We start from the raw sequence: 24,713 nt of genomic DNA, 5'->3' as shown, positions 1-24,713 counted from the left end.
TGTGTTGTCGCCTGAAAGCATGCTTCGGTTTTATTTTTTTCATTTCCTTTTTTTCGAGGTTTTTCCTTGACTCTTCTGTTCGTCGTGGCTCTGAGTTGTCGTGAAAATGCCTTGGGTTTTTCTTTTTTCCTTTTTGCAGGGCACAGAGAGAGGGTAAACTGGGGGGGCGAAAGAAGCAGAGGGGTTTGTGTGTTCTTTGTAGTTGTTGCTGCTGCTGTTCTTCTGCTGCTTTCAATTCAATTTTTCGCCAGCTGTTGTGCTTAATTTGAACTTTAAGCATTTTCCTTTTTGCCACCGCCATTGCCGCTGCTGCTGCCTCAGCCACTGCCACAGCCGTTGTTGTTGTTGTTGTTATTGTTGGTGTTTTCTTGCTGCTGTTGCTGTTATTGCTACTGTTTTGGGCATTTCCGGCTTTAACGCTGCCACTATTGAGAGTCTGAGACTGAGACCGTTCAATGCGCATGAAAAACCCATTGGCAAGCAGCAAAAATTGTCAGCCATACTATAGACTATAGTTAATATTATAGGTCAGCCTTCTTTAACCGCTAATGAAGACTTATTTCACATGGAATTGTAGCAATTTTCATGAGGAAGAACAAAAACCAAGAGCATTGCACTTATTTATAGTTAGAGAATTTTAGGTGAACCGTATTTCCTTTATGCCTTTATTTTCTGCGAAATATAGACCGGTTGACAGTATAAATAATGTGTTCCTTTGCCAAAATTTATGGCACTTGTATGTCTTCGGCTTCAACTTGACTGCTATAAATTAGAGACCAGCTACCAGCAAAACAACAGAGAATGAGAGACCTTTAACTTCATAGTGTTGTTGTTGTTGTTGTTTGTCTTTTCCCCTACCCTTTTGCCATTTCTTGAAGAAGAAAGTACAACCTTACCACACGCAATGGCCCTTTCACATATAATCATACAAATATAAATTATATGTACATGCCAAATTAACCACCGATGTCGATGGCGGCTTTTGAGGTTTCCAAAAACGCGTTTTTGAGGTAGCTTTTACTCTAAATGATTAGCAAGCCATTAGAGCCACTCGATTAAACTAATTAGAGAAACTTGTTCACATTAAAACTTAAGTAAGCACTTGAGTAACTTGTTTAAGAGGAGGCCAACAATTTATTTAGTTAAACTATTTAATTTTAGTAAATTCATTTAAATTCTTATTTGGGTTGTGTTACAATATTGTGCAACAAAAACACCGCGGACCAGGTGGCCCATGTCCATGATGATGATGCGGTCCACCATGATGGGGAGGTCCACCATGATGGGGAGGTCCACCATGGCCATGTCCTCCTCCATGTCCGTGACCGTGTCCATGTCCTCCAGGTGGTGGTGGCATTTCTGGTTTTTGTGTTTAATAATTGTGCGTGTATAATGAACGAGTTGTTGTAGCTAACTAAACTTCAATTGACAGCAAAAATCTTATCATAGTCGTTTATATTGACATTCGGAATACCGATACGTTCGTATCTAATCTTGCTTTTGCATTAGATAACCCCTTACGGGTTATGTTAGTATGAAAACAAAAAATTAGTTATTGAGCAAATATTGTAATATTATGACCCATAATGAGTAAGGCCAAATAAAACCCAACCAATTGTTATTAGTCATCAGCAACTAAACTCAAGGAAAGCCCCTCTATGGATTCCTATAGTGAAGTCACTCTTTGCTAATAAAAGTTAATAATACCAATGTATATACATATAGAAATAGTTCAGGGCGATTATCATTTAAAATTCATGTATGGCAAACTAAAGATAAGATTTTGGTTTATTTGGTCGAATACGTTATCGAAAAGTGGTCGAAATATTCTTTATGAATTTGTAATTCTTGCTAACTATATAAATGTTTGTTCAGTTCGAAGAAAATTTGACTAGTTAAGCATATATAAAGTTTTCACCGAAATTGATTTTCTCCGAAAATATCATAATTTTAATAATTTTTTATTTTTTCTTTTATCAGTTTTCTAAGCAAGTTTAGTTTTTCTTTGGTTAGCAACCAGCTAACATTTTCCCAAAGTTTCAACAAACCTTTACTTCTTAATTTGTAATCAGTAAGTCAAAAAAAAAATGGATAAATGGTAAATTTTGGCAGCGACTTAATTCTTCACTTCCTTATAAGCATTTAAAATTTGTCAAAAAGGACAAATATAATTTTGAAATAAATAATTCTAAGCCTCGTGAGTTTTTTATCGATTGGAATCACTCTACAAGTTTTTTGAAAAAAAATTTTGATGTCGGGACTAAGCATATAAAACATTTATTTCCCAAGTTCAAAGATTTAAAAATTGTCAGTGTTAATTTCTTGGGGCACTCTTAAGTCTTATATTAGAGTCTAAATCGATTATAGGTGGAGGCGACTTTTAGATGTAACAGATACCCGTTGTTTGCGAATTAATGCTATGAAAAAACATCTAACGAATTATTATTATGATAGTATATACTTAAACGTAGATATATCTTAAGGTACAGGGGGATACACTTTTTGCTGCAAAGGCTTTCAGCTATCCAAAAGTAGGATAGACGTTTCTTTATTTGAACTTAACAAAATGTTATTAGAGTCGCATCTTAACTTGTCATCGATATACATATATAGAATCTATCGATAAAACAAGTTTCTAAAGAAAACTTTCGAAAACACTGAACAAATAAATTTTTCTTTATTCTTTCGCATTGAAAGTAATTCCGAAATATAAGATGACATCTATCAACAATTAATTTCTTATTTAAAGACCAGAATATTTTCCTATTTCTAGCATTTTAAATCTCAACTGTGCTTATTATACTAGATCAGTCATATTAAGAAAAGATCTTGTAGAGAGATTCCTTTATGTTTCACTCTAATTTAATGACATTTAATATTAAATTTAACTTACTTGCAAACATGTTGTTAGATTTTCCAACTATAGAATGTACATTGATTTCCAAAATAATTTACTTAATCCTTTAACAAAGCAACGATTTAAAAAAAAAAATAATTAACTTAGTCTGCCTAACTTTTATATTTCTATATGTTGATCTTTGACTAAGAAATTCAAGCCACTTCATTTTTAATAGCTTAAACTTTAACTCCCTTAAGTTTCCCTGCAATAGAGTATCCTCAAGTCTATGCTTAGTAGCAGTTTGTCTTATCGGCTGACCTAAAAAATAAATCGAAACGAAACTATTGAAGGCCCTTAGGGCCAAAACTCAATGCAAGCCACTTGTTAAGTGCTAGTGGTTTTCAGTTAGGATAAAAATAGCATATAAAATGCCAACGGATTTGGCTTTTTGAATTCAATTAATTTTATCTGCATCAATTTTCCTTTATAATCGCATCAGAGTGCGCCAGCCAGTCAAACTCACATGCTTCGAACGAAATGCAAAGAAAAGGGAAAAAGGAAAGCAAAAGGAAAGCAAAAGGAAAGGCCTTTCCCCACTAAAGAAAAGGGCCGCCAGCTCGTAAAATATATAAAGTCATTGCAAAAGCCAATTTGTATATCAGCGAAAAAGGAAGGCAACTGCCAGGGGGAGGGGAACGGGACGGAGGATAGATGGAGGGTCGGCGATTATCAAAATGCGAATATGGCACACAGAAAGAGCAATACGAACTTACTTAAAATGCCCTTAGCTGGAAAGTGGTGAAGAAGTAGATGCGGGGAATTTCCGAGCTTCTGGGCCGTGCTTTCATGGTAACAATTACATTTCACAGATTTTCGTTTTCGTTACTGTTTTTTTTTTGTTTTTTTTTTTTTGGTTGCTTTCTTTGGGGTCGCGTGTGCTGTTGCATGTTGTTGGTGCGGTCGCATTCGCGTCCGCTTTTGGTGGGCGTCCTTTATTTTGGCTTACGGAGCTTACATTATCGCCTGGCCAACCTCCCTCGTATAAGGGAAGATTGGGAAGACGGGGAATGTAAACAGGAATGGGAACTGGGCTTCTCGCGTTGACTGTCGACTGATGTGCGACGTCTAAATATGAAAATGTTGTGTGAAAATGTTTAAAATCCACGCGAGGCTTTCAAGCGCAAATGCTTAGCACGCCATAAGCGTCAGCGGCTGTTTTTTTAGTATGTGTGTGTGTGTTTGCTATGTGTGTCCTCTGTCCAATTCAAAAGGAGTGGCCACTTTTGCATACTCCAGGGCACATTGGAGCATAAAGTGTCATAAAGTCATATATGTGAACATTATTCCGATTTTGGTTCTCGTTTGGTAAAGTGAATACTTAATGGGATATCTGAGATACTAATGAAGAGGTCTAGAGGACAAAGTCAATACTTGAACTAGACTTGACAAACTATCGATAACACTATCTACCATAAATCAATGGTTTTGAAATTTCTTTCTCATTCTCTACTGTAAAATTTTTTAGAAATTGTGGACTGAAGAAAAAAGGTGAACAGAATTTGCAAAAAGAATCGTTTAATATCGATTTATATCTTAAACAATAACTTTACCTTACTTTACCAACTAAGAAATATATATTTAATGGAAAAATATGAAAGCTGAGAAAGCAAACATAAGTGAAACAGTTAAATGAAAAGTAAAATTTGACTTAGACAAAATTTCACTTTTTTAAATTTAAATAAGGAAAATAAAGATTGATTATATGGAGTTTAATAAGCCAATTAATTAATGATTAATTTTATTATTTTTTTTTATTTTTCCATTTATCTTGCGAAAATTTTACGCATTTTATAAACGAATAGTAGAAAAATTTATTGAATACGTATACATGTATATAAGATTCCTTGTTCTAGAAATATACTTTTAACAAACTTATATAATAATTAATAATTTCCACATAATTCTTATTATGTTATCAAGTTAGCTCGAAAGTGATATTGATTTTGTCATAGATTATGGTATATATTTTAAACATGTTATTAACTTAAAATAAAAGATTTAAAAAATCTGATAAATATATTTATATTTGCATATCTCTAACTCTTAAATTTTATAGAAAATAGTCGAGGAAGGAATGTTTACAATTTGTTTTCAACCTTAAAAAGCTATTAACTTTTTTCTGATCATTTGTATTTTGTTATTGCCTTAAAATAAATCAACTCCATTTAGCCATACGAATAAGTATATCATTAATATACTCTTAAAAAATTTTCACATTCAGCATCTTGTTTGCCAAAAGCAAAAAGTATTGGTTAAAACTAAGCTAAAAATCACATAAAAAGTATCCATAATTCTTTTCCTAAATGAAATAACAAAAGTTTGCAACTTTTAAATAAAATTAAGCATACGCAATGTGAGCTCATATTCATATTATCGATGCCATAGCCAATAGTTAGCCGCAGTGTTTAACTTTTCATAATTGTTATGTCCATCAAATTTTAACAATGTTATTCAATTTGGTCAACTTTATGTGGAAAATTTTGAAACCAGTGTGCAGTGTATGAAAATGGCGTGTGGGCGCGCTAAGAAAGGAAGTAAATAGTGGAAAAGGCATAAATAATAGCAAATAATACGGCGACAATGCGCACAAATTTCCCGCTAAAGTGTAGTCATTGTCGACCTCGTCCTGGTCCTCCTAGTCCTGTGCGTGAGTTGGCGGTGCCAAAGTCCTAGGGGCTAGGCATCCGAAAAACCACTCGACTTGCTTTTTTGCATGATTTTGCTGTTTAAATTTATTACACATTAGATTTATGAGCGCGTTGAGTTGCCCACTCACCCCATACCCTCCCTCCCTTTCTCTCCCTCTGTCTCTGGTCTCTTACTACCAACGCCCACAACACTCTTAACACTTATCATTGCCTTTTGTGGAACGCCATCTCCATCAGCACTCCTCACACTCCTCAACTACTGGATTTGGCTTTAATTTCATTATTATAATTTCTATTTGAACTGGGTGTGAAATATAATTTATATGTCCTGCTCCTGCCATATGGCAGCCCTTAGTTGCCTTGCTCCTTCTTATTTTTAAGTGATTTCTTTCACTCGGCTGCCACTGGGCATGCACAATTATTGAGCCTTCTCTCACCGACCACACACACACACACACATCAAGTAGGTGGAACTGAAGTTGAAGCGGGAGTTTAAACCAACTTTTGTGGTGTGAGTATAAAAACCTTCGTGTGTGTGCCACTTCTGTCACTTGAGTTGCGGTTAGATTTTTTAATCACATGTTTTCTGGGTCTCTTGCGTGGCTTTCAACTGTTGGGGCACTGCACAGGCAAGTGCTTATTAGAGAAGTGTGACAGAATTCCAAGTTGAACCGGAAACACAGGTATACGCCTGTCCAATCAAAACACGAAGGGACCAAAAGTTTTTATTTCACCAGTAATTATTTTATGTAAAGTATTTGTGGATTTTTGCATATTGTTTATTGGTTTAAGTTAAGTAAAAAGTTCACTTGAGTTACACTTAAATATTAATATATGCTGAAAAAAAAAATTATAAGAATTTAACAATTATTTCTTGGTGTAAAAGCATTTCAATGTGTTCGTTTTATCAATTGAAGATTTTTTGAAAGTTTAAGATATTCTTAACAATAATTGAGCGTAAAAGTTAAATAAATTATTTAAGTGTTTTTTAATAAGGCATTGAGTACCATAGAGTACAAAGTTCAGTTATAAATTCGTTCTAAGAATTGTTTGTTGACATTTTGACCATCTTTCTGTCAGAATGAGTTCTTAGAAACACATGCTCTAGGGTAATTAAACTAAGTGCCCATAACTGGTAAATCTGGAAACAAAAATAAAAAACCATTGAGACATGTTCAAGTTATTACAAAGAAAAAATGATTGAGTTGTGAATTGAATTGAGACTTAATTCGTGTCTGCCAATAGAAGACAGTTTGATCCAGGGAATAATGTTTTACATTTCATAAATAGGCCTGCTCCGACGTTTATATTCCTTTGTAGTGGGTGCCATTTTAAAATAGTTAATGCCTTAAAATTAAATAAATATCCTTAAAAATGTTGTGCTTTTCAATTTTTTTTTGTATATTTCATATATTTGAAAGATTATTTTACTTATCTTTATAAAGAACTGCCTACGAAACGCTGGCTAATAAAATTTTAGTTATCATTAATGACAAAGTCCGCTATGTTCTTAATATTCTTCTTTTCCTGTGGTTTTCTTTTTTATCTAATGATATTACGTTAATAAAAAATTAAGGTATGTTATAAGAAAAATATATATATAAATGCTGTTATATTATATTAAGTATATTATTTATTTATTAAGTTAATTATTATTGGAAGAATATGCGCACAATGGGTTTTTGACAAATTATGCATTGATTAAAATGGAATGTTCTAGCATCGTTTCATCGCTTTCCCTAGACTCCTCGTTTACAACTCTGCCTTGCCACTTCGTCTTGTCTGCTTTCCTTGCCACCTCGTCGATCAGCTGCTTCGGGAGTAGGTCTGGCCTTACAGCGTTACCATACCCCCCGCTTAATTAATCGCCAATCTTAAGTTACTTTGAGTCAAGTGTCATAGGTTCTTTATAGACTTTTTTCATTCACTTTTCAAAATTTGAAACGTTTATTATATTCGTATAAAGCAAACTGACACGGTAAAACAAAAATTGTAAAATTTCCAATATATATACTACACTCTATATTCACATAATATATACAAGAAGTCGAACTGATTTTACATTGAAGAATAATGGCATCGATTATTGACACACCGCAAGTTGGAATTGGGGAGCCAGTGCCGATATGGCATAAGATTGATTGGCCACCAGAGGTGCAACATGATATATTCCGCGATTGGGGCACATACTATTCACGTCGTCGCAGAGAGAATTTCGCCATGCATTATTATGATAAGGCATTGAATTTAGATCCCAAGGATCATATGACTTTATATAGACGCTGCCAGAGTAAGAGAAAGGCAGCTCAGATTGAAGGAGCCTTGCAGGATTGCATGGAAGCAGCTAGTAAGTAGTCGCCCAAGAGTTTTATATAATTTCTATAGCTCGAAATGTTATTCAGGCATCGCCCAGAAGGTGCGTGGTCAAGATGCCTCCATTAATTTGGAAATATGCGATGTTCTTTACGAGTTGAATCAATTCGAGAAGAGCAAAGTCTATATGCATGATAATATACGCCAATTTAAGGGTAATAAGACTAAAAGTTTTGAGCAACGTTTGATTGTGGTAAGTCTCTGTATTTAAAAGGTTAATGACTATCCATAGTAATTTGTTTCTTTGATATCAGGTTGATGAGGTAATCAATGACGTCACTGGCGATGCCTTAACCAACTTCTTTTCGAAACATAGCAAAATTGTGGATCGTGTCAATGAGATACGTAAGGCCAAAGAGATTATGGATAATCGTCCCATGTGGAAAATACTTAGAGAGCAACAAAAATGCGATGTTGTTAGTATACCAGATATTAAGGAACTTCTTCTATCCCCACTGGAAATTGCTCGTCGTAGACGTGCCTTCAATGTCTTCCATCAGGCCTATATTAATGATTCGTGGATTGATGTATTATTCATGAAAGATTTACGCAAAAATCCAAGTTTATTTATGCCACAATGCAAGAACTCATTTGGGTTTCTAGCCACTTTGTCTTCGAAACAATATGACATAGTGCGAAAGTTTATGGTCAGTTTGGTAGAACTTACTTAAGACAAACAAAAACTTCTTAAATCTCCCTTTCTAATTGCAGAAAATGTTACAATCTCGTAGCCCATTGTATTATGTCAACTATGTTAAATATCGCAACAAGAAGCTCTTGGAAAGCAATCGAGAAGCATATTTGTTTCGTGTACAATATCAAACTCGTCGTAATATGAATGTAGCCCTAAGGACTATACGCCAATTGCGTAAAGACAGAAAGGTTACGGTACGTTTTGCTTACATACCTATATATATTACAAGACAGTCATGTTAAATTATTATTTTCATAGCAATTAACTAAGTACGTCGAGACTTTAATGGGCGACTATGTTATGATTAAGACCCATCGTGTAATGTGCTGGAAATTTGAATTTATTAATGAAGTTTACAATACTTTGGCACTGGCCTTAATTGAACAATTTGTGTCGCCCAAAAATTTCAATCCTGCTGATCCGTCAACTTTATTGAAACTGCTTCATATGCCAACGGATAAACTAAAAGATTTTGTTTCATTTGTTTTTGGTGATCGCTCCACACATCAAGAGCCCGATTTGCAGGATCCGACAACCACCAATGCCAGGTAAATTTAAAGTCCCTTTGATTAAGCATTGCATTTAATTATAAACATTACATATTCCCATGTTTTCATCATACAATAATTACAAAGTAGTCTCCTTCGAGTAAAAGCTTGCCTCCTTTTGATCTCTTATTGCTTGCTTTTCGTACTTATTTCTTGATTTTAAGTATTTTAATTTTAAATTAGTGTGATATGATTTATATAAGTATGGCGGCTATAATCTGTGGATCAAATATATTTATTATCGGTTAATGCTCCATCCTGCTTCAAATTAGTTCGGACTGCTATGACTTTCCGTTTGTATCAGATAAGTTCAAAAAATTGCATATAAATTTCGAATTTTTGTGTTTTTCCTGCTGAAAGGGAATTAAAAAACATATTCTGCAATCAAACTTAAGAGGTAAATTTTGTCGAAAACAACGAACTGATTTTCAAATTCTCATTACATTTTCTCAAATAACAAATATGCGAGAAATACAAACAAAAATCTGTTTTTTAAATTTATTCTCCAAGTGAATGACCTCGAGGCGGCAAAGCATATATTATAAGAATTTTCTTCAATCTTTTTAAATGTTTTAAAATTAATGACTAAATTTACTCGTAAGTTTTGCAAGTACTAAAGTCAGAAAGCTGTAAATTTTAGTCATGACTGGCTAAAAAGCTTTTCATTTATTGAATATGGCAATAAGTCGTCAAATTAATTAACTTCTCCAGTATTAGATATATTAAAATATAAATGACTAATCAGTTTCCTGTAATATGTTTTATATCTTTATAGAAAACTAATTGCACGACTCGAAAAACGTATGATGTTTGCCAAGTATGCGATTGAGAAATGTTATTTACATTATTTACTAGCTCAGACCCATTTGCAACAAGATCATCACGATGAATGCGCTTTCAGTGCTCGTCAAGGCATTAAAGGTTGGCAATCAGCAGCATTGATAACTGAAAAACTTAACTAAACTTTATATTTTCTTATTTATGCAGAGAGTCGTAGTTGCAATAGTAATATTTGGAAATTTTTAAATTTGGTACAAATAATCAAAACGAATGCCGCACTGCATAAACTAGAGCGAACTAGAGAAGCCCTGGAGGAGGCACTGCCTGTTGCCCGTGATCTCAAGTCACCGGAACTTGTGACGTTCATAGAGACCTGCATGTTCTGCAATGAGGAAACAGTGCTTGTGAAAGGAAGTGTACACAGTCGCCGCGATAGCAAGCAATCGACCTTCAGTTCTGAACACCGTGTCAGTGGCAATTACTAAAGGAGAAAACATATTATTATTAGATTTCTACCTTTAGCGACAGACCGACAGTCTATTAGATACTCTTAGTACTTCATTTTGAGAGTAAAATGTGTTAGCCACGAAAAATATATATTTTAATAAGAGAAGTGAGAAAAGCTTATTGGTCAAGGTTTTGTACATCGTTACAACATAAAATATCATCTCAGTGTGTCTCAACTTTTCGGTTCATTTCGAGCTATTATATGTGAAATAAAAATTTTCTGCTTTGTAATGTTTAATAGTTCGTTTATCAAGTTTACTTCTACAATATCGAAAATATCTAATTCTAAATAATTGAAAAACTACATACTATTTTTGCTGAAACGCATCTTCCAACAAAAATGTTTGTCTTTACTTTAAAATAGTTTATTTCAATAATGTGTGAACATTTTTTCGTCAGATTCCCCGAATATTTGATCAGGGTCGTATATAGTGATAAAAATAATCTGAAATCAGGAATAAACAAAGTTTTTGGACGTCATTAACAGCACGTACCAATCAGGTTTTTGGAGCCAACCTTTTTCAAATTAATGAGATTAAATCTTGAATTTAGTTTAATGTGAGTTTATGTATTGTAGGTATTGTGTATCACATTTATGCTTTAACTCAATGTCACATTATGCCCATTCTATTAACTAAAATGTACATCATTGACAATGTTTTAATTGCAAAACAATGTTTTTGAGGAAGTTGATTTTTATGAATGACGATTAATGAGCACAGAAATTAACTGAAATGATTAATTTAAATGAATTAAAAAACAATACAATAGCCAATAAAATTGGTGAAGTATATGAATTTTGTGGATAACCAAATTGGAAACCAGTCACATTTGCAGTTGTTTTATAATAATGACAAAGGGGGCAAATTATTCACTTATTGTCTTCAATTAAAAAAACTAATTTGAAGTGAAATTTTGAGTAGGCTTTATATTTTTTTAGTGTATTGGATTTGTTTTTTGATACGTGAATGGACCAAAAACGATTTCCGTTTACCCAAAATACATATAAGTGCAGAAAGTTAACATTTAGAACCTTTCAATAAACTACCAATTGAATGCTCTCGAAATGATCCCTTTATGAACTTTTGAATTTATAGTTATGGTTTCATCTCAATAGAGTTCAGCTGATTTATGAGCAGTCGAGGAATAATTATTGAAAACGTTCTTTTTTTTTAAATTTCAAATTACGATTTCTATTAATGAAAAGTGTTCAAAAATAGCTAACGGCGGTAAACTTTAATAACCTTTAGCATTTATAACCCCTTGGATGGTTTCGATACCATTAGGAGTGTTCAATAACATTAATGCTGTTCATTGTAAAAAAAAAACTTAGATGGTTTCTTTAATTCAAAAAATTTAAAGTGTCAATCTTTAATCGCATTTGCATCACCAGGAGGGCCGAGATATTTGACAGAATATATTTGCTTAATAAGCCGATCAGTAAATCACTTAGATCGTCGTTTATCGAACTTTTAGGCAAAAAACAATGACGACATTTGTTGCTTCAATTAGACTTTAGGTAAGTACTTGTACAGGTTTAATTTAAAATGTTGGTCTTCACAAATGTTTGAAGAGATTTCCTATTTTAAATTGAACTTTTTACGACATTTGATTAACGCGCTGATTTTGCGCTATTCTAGGATAAGTTTGAATTTAAGCCAATCTATAAAAATATAATTATTTCAAAGCTATTTCAAGAACCACCAAGCTATATCATCAGAAAGCCAGTAACTAGTTGAGAATTGCAACTGAATGAAGAGAAATAAGATTAGCGAAGCCAACAATACCCAAATCCATATTTTTGCATAGGAGAATAAAATATATCAGAAAAGGAAATGAAAGAAAAGGCAGAGTCTTTGAGGTAATTTGAAATCGGTTGTAAATGGTAATTATAAATGGTGCAAATATGTATTAAATTTTGTATTATGTTTTGAATGTACTTCACATATGATAAAAGTCCTCGTAACTTAAGTAGATACATTCATCAGTACTCTCGTATCAAAATACTTTTAGAGTAAGTCCTTCCTTGACCTTCTAGAGGTTAATTACTAAATCCTTTTGCCTATCCCACTAACCTAAGTGAAAGGACCTCACCCGTATGTTAATTTTGTCACTTTACCTCAAAATTTAAAGATAAAACTCTTAAGTGCTCCGCCAACTGATTTACTTCTCTGTACTAAAATTTGAATAGTAAAATAGTAAATAGTGAAATCTACAATGGCCAGCTATTAAAATGAAGTCGGTGTGATTAAAACCTTTGTTTTTAAAAATTGCTTCTATTCACACAGAATTACAAATACAGAGGCAGAGACAAACACACTGATACTTATACGTATATACATATATATATAAATTTACCTGCTAAAATGTGTCGTAAAAATTCTATCAACTCGATTAAATTATAACAAGTGGATTTTCATGTTTTTGGGTCGCATTTATGTGTTTTTATTGTGCTAATTTTATGCGAGGCGAGGAGCAGTCGCCTTAAGGAGCAGCACCTTGGGCAATTTTGCCAAAATACTCAGACACACACACACTAAGGGAGAAAGACAAAGACAAAGCGACAATGTGTGGGCGAGATAGGAGAGTGGAAAGGTAGACACACACACACGCATAGATAGGCACCTGTGTGTTTTTATATAAATGTGTATGTGTATGTGTGTGTGTTGGGCTGCAATAATACTTGGCACACATTTAGTGGCAGCATTTAGTGGCACACTGCATAATACAAAATTGGCACACTGCGGTGACGACAACGGCGAAGTTCATTCTTGCGACATTTCCACCTTTTGCCGCTTTACCGCCTTCTGCTGCCTGCTGCCTTACCACCTCGCCATAGAGCTAAGAAAGTTTTGCGGGCCTGTCCTCACCTAACACTTCCCACCTGGTGTGTTCCGGTCGCCCCCATCGTCTTTTGTCTTTGTGTGTATGTGTGTTATCAAACTTTTTGGCGCGCATGTGTTTATGCCACAAATGGCACTTTTGCGGCAGCGCATTTTATTTTTTACTGCCACTTTTCGCCATTTTGCTTTATCATTTTTATATGTATATATACTATATATGGGTGTGGACCAAGGTCTTGGGCTGAAAATAATAAATAAAGCAACAATATAGTCCCCCAACAATATCCTTCACTATGCCACAATACTCTATAAACACAAATGATACAACTAGTTGTAAAAAGAGTATATGAAAAATTGTCCTGCATCCTGGACATCCTGGCATCCTGGTTTGATCTTTCAAATCGATAATCCATATTGTTGCAGATATAGGCACGAGTCATGTATGGAAATTTAGAGAAATTAACCTTTTACTAGTCGTTGTCATTGGTTTATAAAACAGAGTAATACTTATTCTAAATTTGTTTAGCTAATCCTAAATGAAATCATGATTATTATTGGGGAATTTCGCAAGATATATTTAAAATGAGAGATCTATAGCATATCTTTGGGAGTTCTTTTTTAATACGTGAATGACTTATACAATAGGCAATCTGCAGAAATTTAAAGCAAAAGAAAACTCTAGTGATTTAATCTTATTACAAAAATCGGAACTTAATATTACTTTGATAATAAAGCGACATTTTTTAAACTTATACCCTTGCACTGTGGGCCAGAATCACTTTTCATACCCTTGCACAGAAGAATACTTTTCCGACCCCATAAAGTATATAACACTTTTAATTTATGCTATTTATAAAGTATGAAATCGAACCACAATAACAATTACGAAAAATATAATAAGGAGTGAAAGTATCCCTATTAAATTTACTAATGTGATAGTTTTTAATGTAGAAAGTTATGACCCCAAATTTCAAAGAGAACGAATATATGAACATATATGTAGATCCAAAGTTACACTCAATATAAATCGGATTTACTTAGACTCTGCAGAGCCAACCAAAATTAACTTTTACTTTATCTATTATTTTATTCCATTTCCCATTAAAATATTTGAAACAAATGAATGAAAAAGTGGTAAGTGAGGCTAAAACATAAATGGACTTCAAACTAATATCCCCTTAAAATTTTGTCTTAGACCGTGGTTATAGTGTATATAAGTTTAAATAGTCGCCTAGTTGGATTTTATTGTCTTTGGTCTCGAAGAGCGGTGAACCTTTGGCGAAAGGTGTGCAAGCCGACTAATGACCCTATATTTATATGACAGGCCAAAAGTTTATAAATATTTATGGGGTTCTCTCTGTTTCGTGTTGTTGTTGACGTTGTTGCTGGTGTTGTCTATAGTTGCGCTTGCCTTTCATCAAAAGCAACCTCATTTGCTTATTTTAAAATTCTGAGCAGGCGTAGTTTCATTTTTGACACCCGACAGAACCCAACTCCATCTAAGTACCACTCCACAACTCCCGGGTTTCATCTGCCATCTCCCTTCTAGCACGTTGTTGCCATTGTCACGCATCCACGTACTATATTTTTTACGCGCATATCATATTACACACACACACACACACACACACACACACACTCACTCACTCACAATGATGGCTTAAAGGACCCCTTTCCGGAATGGGTTTTGAGAGAGGGAACACTTTGGTGGTTTCGCATCGAGGTTTACAGGGGTTCAGAGGCCAAAACCAAAGTAAATAGAATCACGTACACTAATTATCATCACCATTTCATGAAGGGCGCTCAAAAATGTATATTTTTATTAATTTCAGAAAGGTAACGCCCATTTTCCTTCATTTCCTTCCTTCCTTCCTTTCTAACTTCCTTGAGCTCATTCCAATTTGCTGGTTGGATAAAATTTTTAATTGAGTTTCTCTCATTACGATAGCTTCGAATGCAAAGTGCGTCGTCAAAATAGTTTTGAATGGCTCAATTTTAAGATTAGATTAGATAGCTATTGCATTAGCTGCTCTATTTGATATTGAACTACATTCGAATGGCATTCAACTTATCGTTGATTCAACGTGTGAGTCATGGCATTGAATTGATTTATTTATTTAGTTCTTTACATGGCGCTTAAACCCACTTGAATAGCATTTACTAAAAAAACAAACCTCATAATAAAATTGTAAAAGGTTCTTAGCACTTATTATGTATGGCACGATTAGAGAGTTTATGATTTATAATTGTATCACTATTTATAAAATAAACTAAACTTGCTTTCTATATGAGTTTGATTAGGCAAAAGACTCTTACATCAGGCATATATAAGTCTCTAAGGTGATATTCTTCTAATATAAGAGGAACCAGAAAATCAGATTTGGTTATTTCATTTTGATGAAATAAGCCAGAACTATTAGTTTTTTAATTACATTTATAATTTACATTTTTATAATGCAAACTAAATTTATGGAGCTCGCAAATCTTTTTAACCATAATCCAAACGAATTGGGAGGTCTATATATAATATAGTCAAGTAATTCTGATAAAACATATTTTAAGGCACAAACTAAAATTTAATTTCTTGCAAATTCATCGAAAATTATATACATTAAGGCAACAATTGTTAACAGATTACGCTAATCATGTCACAAAATTACAACTTTTAGTTTCACTGATCGTTAATAAATTTTTTCAACAACAAATAAACAAATCTTTAAAACTATCTCAAAAAAAGTATAAAAAAATGTTATAAATCGTACAAGAAGTTTTGTTAAGTGACCTAAACAGACAACAAATATGACAAAGAAAAATACATATATAAACATTTCTACAACTTTATAGCATTAAAATATAATGTAGATATAATAGTTCCACCCTTTTTTTCTTTTTTTGAATGAAAGGAACTCCAAGTCATTATCGTGTAGACAATATGCATAACAAACAAAACAAAGTGTACAACACAGATACTATATAAAAGATAATCAACAGTATCTAAAGAGTCACAGATAAGCCTGATAACGATTTGTATACCCTGTTAAAAAGCCAAAAGAAAGAAAGCTTTTGCTGCACTTGATATCATTATTTATATATTCTTATTATTATTATTCATTTTTCAGTAATAGTCTAGATATAATTTCTTTTTATCATTGACTTTTATCGTAATTCTGGTATGTAACTTTACTCTTCTATATATACATAAGTTAAAATCATTATCATTATTCATCCTGTCTGACTCCATTGGTTCTGTTATGGATTATAAAGTTTTTTATCCATATTACAACTCATATAGTAAAATATAATTCTAAAAACCATCTGTCTACATCTTTTTCTATAAAGATTTTGTAGATTTTTACAATTAAATAATTTGTTAAGTTAATAATTCAAGTGTCAGCGTCGGTTTCTTTTGTAAACAGTTTCCTAGAATTCCCCCTAATACATTTCTATTGAGAAACTTAAATCTTTAATAGCAAACATTTTTTGATTGATATTATCTATTATAAAGTATTTATAAATGTTTTTGGCCATGTGACAAACCAGAATTACACTGAATTGGGTACTTCTTGAGCCAAGATAAGAGAGAGACCCTACATACATATGTATGTAGATACTTTTATCTAACTATTGATAAGGCGAGCGGCGAGCTTGTCCGCAGATTGGCAAATACCCGTGCATATAAAAAATATTATAACCATACGGGAGTAGTGTGAAACGAAACGTGAACGGTGCAACAAGTTGGATATCCGGCAAACAAACGAAAAGATGGATCATCGTACACGTGTTGTGGAGGTCGTGCAAGTAGCTCCCGTGTCTCAGCAGCCAACAACTGTTATCGTACAGGCGGCACCACCGGCGCCGCCACCGCCCAAGGAGAAAGGTTGTTGCTGCTGCCCCTGTTGTCCATGTTGCTGCGGCTGTGGTGATTGCTGTTGTTGCTGCACCATTATGTAGAGAAGACGCCTCCAACCAAACAACCAACCAACTATCCCACCACTCACCCTATTCACCTTCCCATCCCCAAAAAACAAAATGGGTTGGAGGGAAAAACTTCAAACAATGGCTAGCAAATCCTTTAATGCCTTACGTTAAATTAACTTTCTGTGGCTTGGGTCGTTCAACAACTCACACAGTTTTCTGTACAATAAAATTTTACGATTTCTTATAAATAATACTTTGTGCTCGACTTTCGCTCTTCGCTCTCTCTCTGACTGCGTTTCTTTCGCCCTTTCTTGACTTTTGGTGGCACTTATTTTGCGGCGAGAACATATTGTCTTACATAAATCTCAATGCCAGGCCATCTAATAAAATAAAATAAAAAAAAGCCAAATTTAATAACATGCCACAAAAATTTCTCTTCTCTTTTTTCCTAGTGGTAGTTTTATGACTGAAAATGTGGCAACTGAGGAACCCTTTTCTGCCACACAACACACCACACATAATTTTCAAGTTAGTTCGCAACCCAAGTTATTATTTATATGTTTCTCAATTTGCCAATAAAACCGGAAAATGTGTCAAAAGCAAAAAACAAGAAAGAAAAAACATTGTGACCAACTTTTGTGTATGCCAAAAGCCGGCTGCTCTCATTTGATAAAACATTTTATGACTTTTGGCTTTAAGAAAATTTGTTGGCCGAACATTTTTGAGAAGGGTGTAAATACCAAACGACAAAAAGGAAGGGAGAGGAAATTAAAGATAGAGATGGGGCTAGGGGAGGGCAGACTTTGGGTGGCGGATAGTGAAGTACCGCACTTACTCATCATTTTAAGTTTTTGTTTATTTCTCTACAAAGTTCTTTATCTAAAGCCCCCTCCTACTGAAACCAAATTACTCATACGCCCAATGTAACCGCAATTAACACAGCTGTGGTATCGAAACGTAATACAAGAAACAGTAAAATCATTTAAATAACTGAATATTTAATTGAAATATTTCTGTATACTATTTTCTTTGATTGAATTTTTGAAATATTTTGCCTACACAAAACCATAACTTATACAAGTTATTAGTTTGGAATAGAAGGAAAACGACGAGTTTTTGCTCCCTACTTTTGTAAACCTTTTTTTTGAAATATCCTTTATTGGATTTGGTTAAAACCCGATTGGATTTTCAGAATTTTTTGTCGATTTCGGGCTGGCTTGAAGATATAAAAATGAAATCGACCTAGATAACCAACTAGCAAAATGGAAAGTAAATAATAAAAAAAAACATTTGTTTTAATTGATTATTATTCCAATTAAAATGGCAATTCATAACAAATATTGTACATAACAGAAGAAGACTACAAAATAATGTACTAATCGCAAACAAATGTTGATCTATTGGATAACTGATAGGCTTTCAGTAATCCAGAAATATTTTATGAAAGACTTTTCAAAAGCACTTTACATGCTGTTACTCGATTCCATTGAGCGATCTTGGAAGGGAATACCCAAAGCTAAATATGGAAACTTGGACATCTCATAGTCTGACTCATAAACAATAAACAATAGATTAATCAAACTCATCAACATAAAGTAATACTGAACAACGAGGATCCTGTTGGACTTCCAAGCTAGTGTCCAGGCTGTGTGGATATAGATAGAATAGTTTGGTTAATATTCGAACTATACTAAATAATAACAGTAGATCAAAATATTAAAATTCGGGAGGCATAACAAAATGTAGAGATCCATTTACACATTATGGATCTATTTACACATAATATATCCCTTTAAAATAAGATTGAAACAATCGATTGCTTCTATATTAACAAAGATTTGCTAAAAAACGGAGTTGTTAGACAATTCAACGTCAAATTACACCGACATAAAAAAAAATTTGAGTTTATCTTAAATATTGTACATTGTTTTAGTTGTTTAATGTTTTATCTTTTGATTTCTAGTTTGCCTAATGAAATCTCAGGAGAGTAATCAAATTTTGTTGTATTTCTACGATTTTTTTTAAGCTAAACGCATTGTTTTTGTATTTCTATATTAAAATACAAACAAACCAAAATGAAGGTCGCTACAAACATACAAAAAAAAAATAGGAAATGAATCAGGCCTGTCGGCCTGTTTTCCGGATTAGTTTTTAAGCTTAAAACTGGTTCATATCCGAATGTACATATATGTAGACCAGAAAATTGAATTGAAATGTTTTTAAGTGAGTACACTGGCTAAAAAGTTAGCGATTTAAAAGTCAATTAAGTCGATAAATTTTGTCCGATAGGAGAGTAATAAAATATATCAAATTTTACTTAATTACAGCTGCTTAGCTGACTTTTTATTATTTGATGAAAGATTTACAAGTTAGACTTCTGGCACTAAATCTGAAGAAAAAACAATAAAATTTTCTTTTAATACTTCTTTAGTCTAAATAACTTAAATATATTTCTGAAGATTTTACACTGCAGACGTGCATTTTAATATTTAAAAAAAATGTTAATTATAATCAAAAGTGTTGTTCTTTTTTTAGGTTTTTGCAGATTGTTTACTAAAAACAAGAGATTTGGACCTTTAGATATATTTCTTAGATTAGCAACTATTGAAGTTTTTCACTATAAACAGAACTTCCACTTTTCACAAAAAAGAATCACATTTTCGTTTGTGTTTTTGTATTATTTATTGAATTTCATTAGTTTGAGTAATTATATTGTTGTAGTTGTCGTACAGCCTAGACTATTTATTTGTAAATAAACTGATTTTGCCTAACTATTTGCACATTTATTAACCACTGTTAACTCCTTTTAGGCACTTCACGAGATGACACACAGGCCGCACTCTTCCATGACGCAACAAGCGCCCAACATGAGACAGCATTCCATCTCACCCTGAGACGGTCCTGATGGGGGTGGGGGCTGGCCATAGGGTTGCTCAATCACCACAGTTGGTTGACCATAGGCTGGTGGCGGCATTATTACCTCAACGGTGGGTGGCGGCGGTGGTGGCATGAAATCGATAACCTCCACAGGTGGCGGATAGTAGGGATCAATGACGTCCACTTGGTAGCCGGGATTGTACATGACTCCTTTTCCTCTGACTAAGAGTCTAACTAACTCACTAACTAAATTTTATGATTGCGAGGAAACGCGTTGCGTTTTGCTTGAACAATATCGAATGAATGGTGTTTTGAGGCGATTTGCCAGTGAGACATACATAAAATTTAACTATGTTAGGCAAGTTTTTTGGTTTTTTTTTATTTTATCTAAGGCCAGGGGAATTTGATCAATGAGCTGCACTGATTACGAAAATTTTGTGTAAATGTTTCAAATATGAAAAAAGCAAAGCACAGTGGTTCAAATATTAACAAGAATGTTGCAGAGAGTCTTTATCAAATTCAGTTATCTTTTGGTGGAAATTTGCATACTTGGAGAGAAAGAGAAATAAATAAATATCAATAACAATAGATTCTAATTTCCTACTTCATCAGGTTTCGTTTTAGTGATGGATGGGCTTTTGCCCAGGCATGGTGGAAACTCCTGTTTTAGTCCATATTTCTGACAACTGTCAAACAAAAATTGTTCTTGCTTTTGTAAAATTTCATGTTCTGTTATGTTTTTTTCTTTTTTTGATGGTCTTCAGACATTCATCCCTCAGTTGGCCACACCCATTTCCCTTATTTTTCCTTTTTAATAAATATAAAGCGTTAATTTGCTGCATAATTGCGCCCTGGCACACCCGAAACAGAAAAGAGGGGGGCCCTTCGTGTCCCAGTTAAGTAGCACAGCCTCGCACTCCATCAGACAACGTCAAGCCAGCTCCCTGTCTTCATTCTCCTTGAAGGGATGGGGCTGTCCCATCCCCCCTTTTTCCATTGGAGCTCCCTTTTTCATGTCTTCAATGACAGTTATTTCATTTTTCTTGTTGATGTTTTTCCCTGCACTCATTAAATCAAGTTAAAAAGGCATATAGCACACAGTTGTTGACGCTCGTTGTCGTTGTCGTTGCCGTTTCCGTTGTTAGCCAAGCTGTTGGTGATGTTCTCCCTTTTTGGTTCTGGTACTCGTTCTGGCTCTATGGCTGCCTTACCGCAACAGCAACAACATTAACAGCAGCAACAATAACCGGCAAAGACAACACAGCAAAAAAGGGGAAAAAAAAACTCAAAGCAAATGCAAAGAAAGAATCTTAAAACCAAATAAAATGTATCTCAGCTATCGTAGAACTTAAGCGAAAATTCTTGACTTTAATCAAGGGCGTAGTCAATCCAACCCAATTGTGTTTCAGTCAGTAATGTGATCTGTTTCAGGACAAATTATATACACCAAGAGGTTATTGAACAGTCTTGACTTAACTTCTTTTCTGACTTCTTCCCTTTGGATTGTGAGTAAACTATTTGGCAAGGAGCTATACTTGAATATTTAATATTTGAACAGCAATTCCATTGTTAAAACATTAAACAAAATATCCATCACATTTTTCATTTACCAATTCTTCTTAAAACTAACTCTAAAGATAAAACTTGAGACTGCTTAACTGATATATTCATTTGACTCAATCAATTTTTGTATTTGCATATAACAAATGAAGTCATTATGATTTCTTTTTCTATTCTTTTATATCATCTAATGATAAAATGTTTCTATTACTTAATGAAATTTATACGAGATGATATTTTTTTCTCCTGAATTCGAAGATGACTTCAAATAATTAAATCTTATTCTTATTCAAAGATTGAAATCTTTTTTTCCACCATGAATAAATTGTTTAAAATTTAAAGCTTTTTTTTTTTAGTTGACACTTTAGCCTTTTTATTTTAAGTTAATCCTTTTGTCTCTACTACGCCCATGAATTTAATTATGTTGATTATGATATTCAAGGCTTGCTAACATCCTGGCCTAATGTCTTTAATGGCTTAGCCGCAGAAAGATGTTCCTTATGTGGAGACAGCTAACAACATATTGGAATATCCCATTAATTAAGATGTATCAGATGTACATAGAAGCAAGTGGAATGGGCGCAACAAAACTGCATTCTGACTGGTATATATATCTGACTGCTATATATGGACGAAGGCAAAGAAATATTGAAATTTGTATATACTACATACACATAAAGGTTGAAGTCGTTTAATAGTTAGACAGCTACAAAATGCAAAATTCGTTAAATCTATTCCGAACTTCTTACCTCATTTAGAAAGATTGAAGAGTTAAAATTTAAATACTTATAAATTTAGGGTGTGACGATTAATCATTATCAGTCTTATGTATTATGCCAAGGCCTCTTTGTTTTTGATTATAAATAAATTGGTTGGATACAAATCTTTTCGCTTTGGTTTTCAACTGACCATTTTGTTTGCACGAGCAATTTAAAGGAGTTCAGTGAAAAGTTAAATTTATAGAGTAATTAGATCAAACACTAATAGAATTTATTAAACAACTAAAAACCAACAAATTGTTAAAAAAGCAAAACATTTAACAAATGTCCAAATCTCTGCTGTTTGAACAGTCAAGAAAATGGATTAACTCGATTTCAAATCGCCAAAACGCCAAAAATATTTATATTTCAATCCAAAAGAATTCAAAATGCCAAATTTTTTCAGTTTGGAAAACTATTCCAAAAGAAGAACAGGAACAAGCATAATATGTTCCAGATGATGATATAGCCAAATTTTTAACAAAGTCTACAAAACGCTTGATATGATTGTATAAGAAAATAAGGTAATTTTTCGTCTAATATTTTTTAAAACTAAAACTTGAGCTAGTTAACTTATATTTATAGGAACTTCTATGCATTTTACACTCAAAAGACTCAAAATCACGATGTCTTTTTTCTCTATATTATAATTAAAGTCCCTTCTAACTATACAATCTGTATTCGAAAGAGTTGCACTGGAAATTGTAATTTCAAAATAAAAGGTTTCTGGTTCTTAGGCTCGGTTCCATATTTTTCAGCTTTTAAAGACAGATGTTGATAGTTTCTTAGTAAACACAAAGATTTTAGATTAATTAAAGGAGGTGTCAAATTAATGAATGGCAAGAATTGTTGACTTGCCACGAATTTCATTGAGCACTCTCTTAAGCTACTTAGATTCAATGAAACTGCAATTCAGCCCTCGAAAAGCCTTGAATAGAGAAATGTACGAAGGGGAATAGAAAACCTCTAATCATGCGGTACAAGTTAAAACTAATGCATCTTTCGTGTTACCCCAGTTTAGAAGACGGCAAACGTTATGAACAACAAGCCCACCCAATACAATAACCACCACTCCAGATCTTCATTCACCATTCCAGTTAGTTAGCCAGTTAGTCAGTGAGTGAAGCAACCACCCGGGAGATGAAAGTCTCCCCTCTATAAGACCCTTCTTGGATTGGTTGGTGGTGGGAAATGGCTGATACATTTCTTGCTTGTTGCATTTTCTTGCAAGTAATTTTGTTATGAGTTTTTACTGTTTTGGCACCGTCTATACATACATACATATATGCCTCTGGCTCCATCTCCGTAATCCTTATAAATGAGGCAGCAAATTTGATGATGTTGTTGCTGCTGTTACTCCTGCAGCATTTGGATTGTAGTTTATTTCCAACCATATATGCTCCCCGGTGCTACTGCTAGTTGACTTAATGCATTCGCCTTTCGGCTCTTTTGCGCTAATACACGTTAATATTCTTTGAGCTAGAAAATTTCGCTCATTTGTCAGGATTTTCGAAAGAGAAGAGACCACAGCACAGCACACTAACAATAAGACGTAAAAGTGACCCCGGCAATTGCAATTGTATGTTGTAGTATGTTTGTCGTAGTTGGTTGGCTTTTTGGCAATGATGATTTATTTGCCCAGCACGTGGAGAAGCTTCATTCTTTCCGGTGGTCGGTGGACGATGGAGGTGGCAAAGCAATGGGCGGTGCCTTTTTAGACGTAAGGGTGTTTGCCTCATTAACTTTTGTTTAACAACATCATTAAAAATTAATCCGTCATGGGAGACGTATTTAATAAGACAATGTGTCTAAATGCAGCTTGTTAGTGTCAGATTGCCTTCAACTAGAATATACACAGAAAACCAAAGATAATTAAAAAAGTTAAAGTAATTAAACGGTTTCTTTTTTCAATTATATGATAGGACTTTAATACGATTAACCTTTGGATTAAATGTTGCCAATAAAGAATGGAATGGAAGTGTGAATGAAATGGAACCAAACTATTTACATTTTAAAGAAATAGCCGATTTTCACAGGCGACTATCGAAAATCGCTTTGACTGTCGGTTTATATTTTTCATCTCAGGCGTTGCGATAGACCTTTTTATCGATATTTTCCAAATGTAATACCCGATTCCCACTGGCCACTATCCACCATCTCTTTGTCGGAAAAGGCCCAATCTCTAAAATATTGTTTTTTTTTTACATTACAACAATTGCAGAAATTAAAAATTATTTATTTACAACAAGTCTGTCTGTGCCAGTGGGAATCGGTATTTCACATCCACCGCTAATCCCAACTGTTCCCC

The 24,713-nt window shown here is 33.7% G+C and overlaps 2 protein-coding genes across 2 annotated transcripts; one reads left to right on the top strand and one right to left on the bottom strand.

The window, feature by feature from the left end:
• Positions 1-7,446: 7,446 nt before the first annotated feature.
• LOC6640875 lies at positions 7,447-10,687 on the top strand. The gene is made up of 7 exons (XM_002063802.4): positions 7,447-7,894; positions 7,950-8,113; positions 8,175-8,567; positions 8,632-8,808; positions 8,873-9,162; positions 9,938-10,083; positions 10,150-10,687. Exons 1-7 carry the CDS (start codon positions 7,621-7,623, stop codon positions 10,425-10,427), a joined length of 1,722 nt encoding a protein of 573 aa, XP_002063838.1. The 5' UTR covers positions 7,447-7,620; the 3' UTR covers positions 10,428-10,687.
• Positions 10,688-19,868: 9,181 nt separating this feature from the next.
• On the bottom strand, positions 19,869-20,358 carry LOC6640874 (leucine-rich repeat extensin-like protein 3). Its single transcript, XM_002063801.4, has one exon. The coding sequence runs from the start codon at positions 20,290-20,292 to the stop codon at positions 20,026-20,028; it is 267 nt and encodes an 88-aa protein (XP_002063837.2). The 5' UTR covers positions 20,293-20,358; the 3' UTR covers positions 19,869-20,025.
• Positions 20,359-24,713: the final 4,355 nt, after the last annotated feature.

The sequence above is a fragment of the Drosophila willistoni genome (assembly GCF_018902025.1).
Source record: "Drosophila willistoni isolate 14030-0811.24 chromosome 2L unlocalized genomic scaffold, UCI_dwil_1.1 Seg168, whole genome shotgun sequence".
NCBI lineage: Eukaryota > Metazoa > Arthropoda > Insecta > Diptera > Drosophilidae > Drosophila > Drosophila willistoni.
This window is presented reverse-complemented; position numbering and strand designations above follow the sequence as displayed.